Consider the following 11,907-nt stretch of genomic DNA (forward strand, 5'->3'; position numbering starts at 1 on the left):
TTAAAGGAAGGGGAATGGTCCTTAAACCCAAGGATATTCCATCAGATGGCGCAAAGATGGTTCCTTCCAGAAATAGATCTGTTCGCCACGCGTCAAAACAGACAAGTAGAGAAGTTCGGCTCTCTAGCCTATACGGATCACCCACACATAGTGGACTCTCTCTCCCACCCGTGGCCAAAGGTAAACCTGTATGCCTTTCCTCCCTTTGCGTTAATCCCCAAAGTACTGCAAAAGGTACTACAGGAGAACCACAAGCTGATCCTGATCGCTCCTTACTGGCCCAAGAGATCGTGGTTCCCTCTCCTAGTGAGGATGTCAGCAGGAGACGTGTGGAGACTACCAAACATCCCGGATCTCCTTCACCAGGGCCCAGTATGGCATCCCAAGACAACACAACTTCAGTTGGCAGCATGGAGACTGAGCGGGAGATATTAAAGGGAAAGGGCCTCTCGGACGCAGTAATTTCCCTAATTCTCTATAGTCGCAAGAAGGTGACTTATGACAGAATCTGGCAGTCTTTCAGAAAATTCCCAGGGGGGGATACCAGAGGTCCCCTTGTAATCACTTAGAGTTCCTCCAGTCAGGTCTACAGAAGGGGCTAAGGGTAAGCACTATAAAAGTCCACATATCAGCTTTGAGTGCCTTACTTGATATTAAATTAGCGGAGGTAGACCTTGTTAAGAGATTTGTGAAAGGAGCTCGGAGAAAACAACCAATAGTGAGGTCCACTGTCCCCCCTTGGGACTTGAATCTAGTCTTAGCAGCCTTATCAGACAGTCCTTTTGAACCCTTATCTGAAATATCTCTAAAGTTACTTACCTTTAAAACAGTTTTCTTAGCAGCCATCACCTCGGCTAGGAGGGTGGGGGAGATCCAGGCCTTCTCGTGCAGGCCCCTGTACCTGTCCATCAAGGATGATAGGTAAAAAATAGTGAGAATGTCTCAGTACTATCCTAAGGTGGTCTCTAAGTTCCACTGTCTTCAGGAGGTGTCCCTCCCTTCCTTTGGATCCTCGTCAGGCAGTCAGGAGCAAAGACGATTCCATAACCTGGATGTAAGAAGAACAGTCCTTGCCTACCTGAAGGCTACGGAAGATCTCAGGAAAACGGACAGACTGTTTATTCAATTTGCAGGCCCAAATAAAGGGAACGCAGCAAGCAAGGCATCTGTTAGTCGATGGATCAGATCGGCAATCTTGACTTGTTATGACTTAAGGGAGGTTCCTCCCCCAGCAGGCTTGAAAGCCCATTCAACCCGATCTGCAGCAGCCTCTTGGGCTGAATCAGCGGAGGTTCCGTTAGAACAAATTTGCCAGGCAGCCACCTGGTCGTCACCTTCTACTTTCTTTAGACATTATCAGTTAGACGTGTTGAAGAGCAGGGAGTTATCATTTGCTCGCAGAGTATTATCTGCTGTTGTCCCCCCCTGAGGTGGGATTCCTCTGTTATTCCTCCTGTCGTGCCGCTGGGGGGGGGGGCGTTTGGAAAGATTTCAATTATTTACCGGTAATTGGTTTTTCCTCTAGCCCCCACAGCGGCACGGGGAATTTCCCTCCCAGTAATTATTCTAACTTTTTTATTTAAAAAAAAAAAAAGGAAAAAGTTTTTTTATGTCTTTTCTCGGAGAGTATCCTTGTATATTTTTCAATAACACATAAAGATTAATTTTGTTGCATCCATTCCAGAGTTTCTCGGTTATTTACTGAAGCAGGTAAGGGGAGGGGAGTATTTAAAGATCTCCACGTTGTTTCCTGTCCCTGGGGAGGCAGAGTATCCTCCTGTCGTGCCGCTGTGGGGGCTAGAGGAAAAACCAATTACCGGTAAGTAATTGAAATCTTCTTGCGCCTGATTTCTAGCACTGGGGCATTTTTCACAGCACGTGTGCACCATGTCTTCTGCTGCGAGAAGTGAAGATGTTTAGCATGCACGCGACGTTGACGTCACTACACCTGGTAATGAAGGCGACTGCAGAGGAGTCTGGTGGTGCCTCCACTTCCAGATGTAGTGACACTGAACATCTTCACTTCTTGGCAAGCAGCAGAAGATGTAGTGCGAATGAGTGCGCAGCAGCAAGAACTCAGCACTAGACCTGAAGTCTAGTGCTGTCAATCCAATGGAAGGGGGGCGTGTTTGAAGCAACGGAAGCGTCTGTATTGAGCACCAGAGGCGTCTGTGGAGTGGTGCGCAAACCGTATAAGCCTGCCTCTTGGTGCTTCAATGGCTCATTTGCATAAAAATAAAAGTGTACATTTCTTCACCGGCGCCTACAAAAAAAGGGCATCTGTTTACTTGGCTATATCAACCCTACCAGACTAAATGGTGACAGAGCCTCTTTAACCGTTTTACTACCAGTGGCGCACATGTACGGGGCTGGAGAGATAGGCAAAAATGCAGCGATCGTGGTAATTAAAGCCTTTAGATGCCAGCATCTAAAGTGTCAAAAAAACGGAAGCTTGCGCTTCTGGGCTTGTTATTGGAATCCTCTGTGGCCAATGAGGATGACAGTAATTGATTTAACCACTTCAGCCCCCCTAGCTTAAACCCCCTTAATGACCAGACCACTTTTTACAATTCTGCACTACACTACTTTCACCGTTTATTGCTCGGTCATACAACTTACCACCCAAATGAATTTTGCCTCCTTTTCTTCTCACTAATAGAGCTTTCATTTGGTGGTATTTCATTGCTGCTGACCTTTTTTACTTTTTTTTATATTAATCGAAATTGACTGAAATTTTTGCAAAAAAAACGACATTTTTCACTTTGTTGTAAAATTAAAACTACATTTCTATATACATTTTGCTCAAAATTTATTGTTCTACATGTCTTTGATAAAAAAAAATGCAATAAGTGTATATTTATTGGTTTAGGTAAAAGTTATAGTGGTGCAAAAATGTGAATTTACGCACTTTGACTTTCTGAGCACCTGTCATGTTTCCTGAGGTTCTACAATGCTCAGACAGTAGAAACACCCCACAAATGACCCTATTTCGGAAAGTAGACACCCTAAGGTATTCCCTGGTGGGCATACGAGTTTATGGAAGTTTTTATTTTTTGTCACAAGTTAGCGGAAAATAATTTTTTTTTTCTTTTTTTTTTCTTACAAAGTCTCATATTCCACTAACTTGTGACAAAAAATAAAATTTTACATGAACTCACCATACCCCTCATGGAATACCTTGGGGTGTCTTCTTTCCAAAATGGGGTTACTTGTGGGGTATTTATACTGCTCAGGCATTTTAGGGGACCTAAAGCGTGAGAAGTATCCAAATGCGTAAAAAATGGAATCCAAATGCGTAAAAAATGCCCTGTGAAATCCTTAAGGTGCTCTTTAGAAATTTGGCCCCTTTGCGCACCTAGGCTGCAAAAAAGTGTCACACATGTGGTATCGCCTTACTCAGGAGGAGTAGGGCAATGTGTTTTGGGGTGTATTTTTACATATACCCATGCTGGGTGAGAGAAATATCTCTGTAAATTGACAACTTTGTATTAAAAAAAAATTTAAAGCTGTCATTTACAGAAATATTTCTCACACACAGTATGGGTATATGTAAAAATACACCCCAAAACACATTGCCCTACTTCTCCTGAGTACGGCAGTGCCACATGTGTGACACTTTTTTGCAGCCTAGGTGCGCAAAGGGGCCCAAATTCCAAAGAGTACCTTTTAGGAGGGCTTTTTTAGGCATTTGGATTCCAGACTTCTTCTCACGCTTTAGGACCCCTAAAATACCAGGGCAGTATAAATACCCCACATGTGACCCCATTTGGGAAAGAAGACACCCCAAGGTATTCCGTGAGGGGCATGGCGAGTTCCTAGAATATTTTTGTTTGGCACAAGTTAGCGGAAAATGTTTTTTATTTTTCCCTTACAAAATCATTTTCCGCTAACTTGTGCCAAAAAAAATATATATTCTAGGAACTCGCCATGCCCCTCACGGAATACCTTGGGGTGTCTTCTTTCCCAAATGGGGTCACATGTGGGGTATTTATACTGCCCTGGTATTTTAGGGGTCCTAAAGCGTGAGAAGAAGTCTGGAATCCAAATGCCTAAAAAAGCCCTCCTAAAAGGTACTCTTTGGAATTTGGGCCCCTTTGCGCACCTAGGCTGCAAAAAAGTGTCACACATGTGGTATCGCCTTACTCAGGAGGAGTAGGGCAATGTGTTTTGGGGTGTATTTTTACATATACCCATACTGTGTGTGAGAAATATTTCTGTAAATGACAGCTTTAAATTTTTTTTTAATACAAAGTTGTCAATTTACAGAGATATTTCTCTCACCCAGCATGGGTATATGTAAAAATACACCCCAAAACACATTGCCCTACTCCTCCTGAGTAAGGCGATACCACATGTGTGACACTTTTTTGCAGCCTAGGTGCGCAAAGGGGCCCAAATTCCAAAGAGTACCTTTTAGGAGGGCTTTTTTAGGCATTTGGATTCCAGACTTCTTCTCACGCTTTAGGACCCCTAAAATACCAGGGCAGTATAAATACCCCACATGTGACCCCATTTGGGAAAGAAGACACCCCAAGGTATTCCGTGAGGGGCATGGCGAGTTCCTAGAATATATATTTTTTTTGGCACAAGTTAGCGGAAAATGATTTTGTAAGGGAAAAATAAAAAACATTTTCCGCTAACTTGTGCCAAACAAAAATATTCTAGGAACTCGCCATGCCCCTCACGGAATACCTTGGGGTGTCTTCTTTCCAAAATGGGGTCACTTATGGGGTGTTTATACTGCCCTGGCATTTTAGGGGCCCTAAAGCGTGAGAAGAAGTCTGGAATATAAATGTCTAAAAAAATGTACGCATTTGGATTCCGTGAGGGGTATGGTGAATTCATGTGAGATTTAATTTTTTGTCACAAGTTAGTAGAATATGAGACTTTGTAAGAAAAAATAAATAAAATTCCGCTAACTTGTGCCAAAAAAAAATCTTCTATGAACTCGCCATGCCCCTTAAAAGTGATCTTAATAGCGCCGCAGCGATTTTACTGTGTTTTTGCAGTGATCATAAAAAAAATATTTCTGTCACTGCGGTGGGGCGGACTGAACGCAAGTGTGCACACAAGATCAGGCCTGATCGGGCGAACACTGCGTTTTCTGTAGAGCCTATAGAACGTGTCCTATTCTTGTCTGCAATTGTGGACAAGAAAAGGCATTTTCTATATAGTTCTGGCAATGTGCGGATCCGCAAAATGCGGAAAGCACATTGCTGGTGTCCGTGTTTTGCACATCCGCGGTGTCCGTGTTTTGTGGATCCACGGATCCGCAAAACACATACGAACGTCTGAATGGAGCCTTACAGGGGGGTGATCAGGGGTTAATAAGTGACGGGGGGGGGGGGGGGGGGGCTGTAGTGTAGTTTGGTGCTACTTATTACAGAGCTGCCTGTGTCCTCTGGTGGTCGATCAAAGCAAAAGGGACCACCAGAGGACCAGGTAGCAGGTATATCAGACGCTGTTAACAAAACAGCGTCTGATTATACCTTTCAAGGGTTAAAAAATCACATCTACAGCCTGCCAGCGAATGATCCACTGGTTTACCTTGCGATCTTGTGAACGCACGCTCCTGTGTGCGCACGTTCACAGGAAATCTCGCCTCTCGTGAGATGGCGCGCCCAGGAGGAACAACAGGGCCGCCTCCAGGACGCAATCCTGCGTGCGGCGGTCCTGAGAAGGTTAAATGTGCTCACCCTTGCTGATGAGGCTTAAGGGCATTCATGCTGCAACTCCTTTTATTGACACCACAACAGCGAGCAATAGTTAGTAATAAATGCATTTTAAAAATCCATGATTGTTCACAAATAAAAAATGCATTTTGTACGCTCATATACAGGCTTCAAAATCATTACAAAACAGTTATATTTAAGTTTAAATTGCCCCCCTTTCCATATAATAAAATAAATGCCTACATAACAAAAAATATAAACATCATGGGTATCGCCACAACCGAAAATGCCTGTACTGTTAAAATATAAAAATGGTGTAACGGAAAAATATGCCAAAATGGCCAAATTGCTATTTTTTTTATTGCTTCTCTTACCCCAAAATTTTTTATGTGATCCAAAAGTCACACATACTCCAAAATGGTATCAATAAAAACTACAGATTGTCCCGCAAAAAATAAGCCCCCACACGGCTCTGTAGATAGAACTATAAAAAAGTTATGATGCTCAGAATATGATAATGTAAAAAGATTTTTGCCACCCAAAGTTTTAGTTTATTTTTACACTATTTTGACATAAAAAAAACTATGAATATGGGGTATCATTGTAATCGTACCCAGAGAATGAAGAGTATGGGTCAGTTTTGCCACAAACAGAACGCTGTGGGAACAAAACCCGTAAAATGGAGGAATTTTCCAATTCCACCCCACTTGGAAAAAAAATTACCGCTTCCCACTACATTGTATGCCATAATTAATGGTGACATTAGAAAGTACAACTTGTCCTACAAAATATAAGCCATCATACAGCTATGTGAACGGAAATATAAAAAAAGTTGTGGCTCAAGGAAAATTGGGAAGAAAAATTAAAAGGCATGAACGAAAAACAAACTCTTGTATCCTAAGGGTTAAAGGGGTTGTCTCCCCTCCTTACTTGTGCTCTTCAGTCCCAGACTTTCGCCGCTCTAGGGGGTGGTCCCTGCAACTATGATTGGCAGCACAGGAAAGGGGGTACACTGTAATCCCACTCCTTGCCTTTGTGTGCGCGGGAATACGATGTGGCCGGGGAGTGGAGTATCTGCTAAAGGAGCTACTGTGCCTGCATGCCACCAGAAAGGCTGACCTTCTATGTTTCTTGCACTTTCCTGGCCACCGCTACTACATTGCAGAGGTGGCCGTAACCCCTAGAGACGAGCATGGTATAGCGTAAAGCCAAAGTCAAGATACTAAAGACAGGAGCTATTATTGAAAAATAAAGTTAATTAGTAAGTGACTTATATTAGCATTTTACACATAAGTCATATGGTGAGGTGAGACTACCACTTTAAGGCTCAGCGACCTTTTTTTTGTCTTTTTCGTAAAGGGAGAGACTAGTATACAAATGTGTGTTCCTCAACAATATGTAATATTTCGTTGTCTAAGGGGTACTCTTTCTCATTATGGAGAGTGCCCAGTATGCTGACTACGTATATGCAATACTGTAGGCCAGGCGATGCCCCACTGGGTTTCTGGGGATGCAGATTAGCTTTTATTAACCTGTAATAATTTTCATATATTTTCCCAAGAAATCAAGTGAAGCGCTGTCTAGCCTACAGTAGTCGTCACGTACAGTATATCAACCGTTCTCCATAATAGAAATGGCACCCACCCAGAGATTCCCCTTAAGGCCTTACAACTTCAAAAACTGTTCTCATCTGCTTTAGGCCTCATGCACGTGACCGTTGTTCTGGTCCGCATCCGAGCCGCAGTTTTTGCGGCTCAGGTGCGAACTTCTTCACTTCAATGGGGCCGCAAAAGATGCGGACAGCACTCCGTGTGCTGTCCGCATCCGTTGCTCCTCTACGTAGCCCCGCAAAAACATAAAAATAACATGTCCTATTCTTGTCCTTTTTGCGGACAAGAATATGCATTTCTACAATGGGCTGCTTGTTCCGTTCCGCAAATTGCAGAAGGCACACGGACGGCTTCCGTGTTTTGCGGACTGCAAAAAATTGAACAGTCGTGTGCAGGAGGCCTTACTGTGAAAAAGTGGTTTTGTCCTGAAAGTGCTAGTGGCAGATGTGAGGCTGCCTTCTCTGCTCTGTTTACCTGCCCGCCACAACAGTTGCAGCTGCGAGCAGTGTAATTACAAGTATGGAGTCCCGATTCACTTCTATAGGACAGATCGGTCTGCTCCAGTGAACAGAGCAGGTAAACATTTCAAGCGCTGCCTTCTCTTCAAACAGCAGCTTAGCAGGGCTGTTGTGTGTCAGCCCCTGCTGATCTGGTATTGATGACCTATCCTGAGGACAGGTCATCAGTAGTAAAACAAAAAAAAAAATCTCCCTTTAGTTGCTGTAGCTGGGGTCTATTAATTTGTGCACATGAACAGATTTTTCTTTTTTCTTTTTTTTTTTGTGTTATTACATTGATCATGTTGGTGAATTTTCTCTTTTTCTAGGATCTTTTGGAGTGATGCTGAAAATATAATTGACTGAACCATGTGCAAGATTCTTCACAATGTTTCTAAAATGGATTTACTGTAAGAGGACACTACTGTTACAGTACAATTCCAGATCCTTCCTATTTTATCCACTGCTGGGTAAACAGATGCCTGTGAAGTGACGTTCTGTGAAATGATTACTTGAAAATGTAGAACTTGCTTGGGTGCTGAAGTTCTAGGAATCCTATGAATTTAATATAGCTTTTTTATTTTTTTTTTTATTTTTTTTTACAACATCCTTCTGGAACTGTGATTTGGTGGAAGAAAAATCATATAGTAAGCGGTGCAATTGGTACTCTACAGATGCTTTATTCCAGCGCATTTAATTCTGGCTCAGGTCACATAAAAGCCTTTTTATTTTCTGTACAGACATGAGCTGAAGGGTATCAGTCATTGGCTCCCTCCATCTTTAGAACTGGTTACATGGAATGGACTGATCATTTATTTTATGTGTCCTAGGGATGCAGTTTGGACCCTTCATACCGAGCAGGAACTTTGTTCTGTACAGATCTAGCATTTGTAAAGCTTGTGAAAATTACAGAGCAAAATTCCCTGAGGAAAAACTAAATTATAATATGTCTCTGGGGGCCAAAAAAACATAAATCACTGAATTGTAAATATTACCCCTTTAAAACTTAACCTTTACTGATTCTGTTAAAATTCCCACCTCTAAATGATAATAATTATAAAAATATATAAATGAGTGATTTTTATCACCTTAGAACCTATTAGACATCATAACATTGCCACCATGTGGCCACTCATGGTACTGTTGACCACAGGGTGACTGATTAATGCAGAGAGGTCTTGCAAAGTGGGGCCAGTGACGTACCAGGATCTCTCCTTATTGGTGAATCAATATAAAGCTTGGTTGACTTACATCCAAGGGAGAAGATCCGATAATTCCGCTTTTAGGCAGTAGGGGAGTTATCCCTATAATCTATGCTCACCCTGCTTAAAGCAGAGTCTTCGCCCCGAGAGGGGTGGCCCCACTTATCGGTGGCTGTTCCCTAATCTATGTTTACCTATTTTTGACTCCACCCACTTCCATACTTGGGCAGGGTGAGCATAGATTATAGGGATAACTCCCCTACTGCCTAAAAGCGGAATTATCGGTTCTTTTCCCTTGGACCTAAGGCAACCAAGCTTTATATTGATTCACCAATAAGGAGAGATCCTGGTACGTCACTGGCCCCAGTTTGCAAGACCTCTCTGCATTAGTCAGTCACCCTGTGGTCAACAGTACCATGAGTAGCCACATGGTGGCAAAGTTATGATGTCTAATAGATTCTAAGGGCACTTTCACACTTGCGGCAAAGTGATCCGGCAAGCAGTTCCGTCGCCAGAACTGCCTGCCGGATTCGGCAATCTGCAAGCAAACGGACAGCATTTGTAGACTATCCGGATGCGGATCCGTCTCACAAATGCATTGCAAGAACAGATCCGTCTGTCCGTTTGTCATACGGAAAAACTGATCCGTTTCTGTTTATTTTTTCCACATTTTTAAAGGTCTGCGCTGAAGACATCCTGATGCATCCTGTACGGATTTCTCTCCATTCAGAATTAACGGGGATAAAACTAATCAGTTCTTTTCCGGCATTGAGCCCCTAGGATCGAACTCAATGCCGGCAAATAAAAACGCTAGTGTGAAAGTACCCTAAGGTGATTTTATATATTTTGAGAATTATCATTTAGAGGTGGGAATTTTAACAGAATCAGTAAAGGTTACGTTTTAAAGGGGTACTATTTACAATTCGGTGAATAAGCAGAGCAGCTGACTTTTTTTGTGCCAGGTACATTTTCATAGTCTTCCCACAATGGCTATAAACTATAGTAGTCACATAGTGATCCACTGTATTTGTCAACATGGCAATTGTGATTTTATTTTTTTACTTGCAACTAAACTATATATCCGACAAAAGTTTTTTAGTTGCTTACAGATTTATAAAAACCTGGCTGCTTTCTTCCACAATTGTCCATGCCGTGTCTGGTGTTGCAATTCAGCCTCTATAGAGGTGGAGTGGCACTGTTCTTGGAAGAAGACCTCCATGTTTTTCTAATCCTTTTAAGCTGGTATGAATTCATAAAGACTTTCACTCTTCTATACCAGTATTGAAAGGCTAATTGAATTTCTAAAATTGCAATTTTAAACGTTTTACGTAAATCTGGGCTCCATAAAACTGACTTGCGCCTCTTGCACACGACCGTGGTTTGGTTCCGCATCCTAGCCACATTTTTTGTGGCTCGGGTGCAGACCCACTCACTTCAATAGGGCAGCAAAAGACCGTTGCTCCATTCTGTGGCCCCGCAAAAATTATAGATCATGTCCTATTCTTGTCCGTTTTGCGGACAAGAATAGGCATTTCTATAATAGGCCATCTGTTCCGTTCCGCAAATTGTGGAAGGCACACAGGCGGCATCCGTGTTTTGCGGATACTCAATTTGCAGACCTCAAAACACTGCACGTTCATGTGCAAGAGGCCTTAAGATGAGCATTTGATGATTTGTTCTTAAAGAGCATCTGTCAGCAGATTTGTACCTATGAAACTGGCTGTACTATTGCATGTGCGCTTGGCAGCTGAAGGCATCTGTGTTGGTCCCATGTTCATATGTGTAGCATTGCTGAGAAATTATGCTTTAATATATGCCGATGAGCCTCTAGGCTCTGCTCTCACTGCAACTACCGCACCCTCTGCACTTTGAGTGACAGGGCTAGGCAAACGTGATCATGTTTTTACCCCTGGCCCTGTCAAAGTGCAGAGGGCACTGCAGTTGCAAAGAGCAGAGCCTCTAGGTATAGCAGTAACGCCCCCAGAGGCTCATTTGCATATATTAGAACTTCATATCTGCCTGGGAGCAACACAGATGTCTTCAGCTGCCAAGTGCACATGTAACAGGTCAGCCAGTTTCACAGGTACAAATCTGCTGACAGATGCCCTTTAAGACTTTGTGCACATTGCGTCTTTCGTTGGCATCCCTCTGTAGCAAAGCAGCCTACGCATTTCTGTACAGTTAAAAGAAAATGTATACCAATATGACAAATGTAGGTCTTATTTGCAGTGTGTCCAGAGTCTTAGTTCTTTTTCCCCACACCCTAGGGAGGGCTATTTTACTGTTAATATAAAGAAAGAGTGGTCTTTAAAATCAGAATTTTATCCTGTAGCACAAATAAACCATATTTATAATAAAATTTTGTTTTGTGTGTTCAGTAGAATGTTTCAAGGCAAATTTATTGTTAAACGGATAAGTAATATATATATTTTTTTATATTATTAACCCCTTTAGGACACAGCCTTATTTCACCTTAAAGAGGACCTTTCATTACAATAAAAAATCTAAACTAAGTATACAGACATGGAGAGCGGTGTCCAGGGATCTCCCTTCACTTACTATTATCCCTGGGCGCAGCTCCGTTCTCCCGGTATAGGCTCCGGTATCTTCAGATTTTCGGCTCAACTGGGAGGAGCCTGCTCTTGTTCTTCTGGGCGTCTCCTTCTCCTTCAGGCTATGAGCTGGGCGCTGCAATTGGCCAGCGCTACAGCCTGGGAGGAGATGCCCAGGAGAACGAGCAGGCTCCTCCCAGTTGAGCCAAAAATCTGAAGATACCGGACACCCAGGGATAATAGTAAGTGCATGGAGATCCCTGGGCGCAGCTCTCCATGTCTGTATACTTAGTTTAGATTTTTTATCGTAATGAAAGGTCCTCTTTAAGGACCAGGCCATTTTTTGCAAAGCTGACCAGTGTCACTTTAAGTGG

The 11,907-nt window shown here is 42.7% G+C and overlaps 1 protein-coding gene across 1 annotated transcript in view; it reads left to right on the plus strand.

Annotated features, from left to right (window-relative positions):
* The window catches only part of SORT1 (sortilin 1), a 114,341-nt gene extending 105,530 nt beyond the window's left edge, over nt 1–8,811 (plus strand). The window contains exon 20 of the mRNA XM_044288323.1: nt 8,109–8,811. Coding sequence (XP_044144258.1) covers nt 8,109–8,123 — 15 coding nt within the window. The 3' untranslated portion in view covers nt 8,124–8,811. The remainder of the gene's footprint in view (nt 1–8,108) is intronic.
* Nucleotides 8,812–11,907: the final 3,096 nt, after the last annotated feature.

The sequence above is a fragment of the Bufo gargarizans genome, chromosome 3 (assembly GCF_014858855.1).
Source record: "Bufo gargarizans isolate SCDJY-AF-19 chromosome 3, ASM1485885v1, whole genome shotgun sequence".
NCBI classification, from domain to species: Eukaryota; Metazoa; Chordata; class Amphibia; order Anura; family Bufonidae; genus Bufo; species Bufo gargarizans.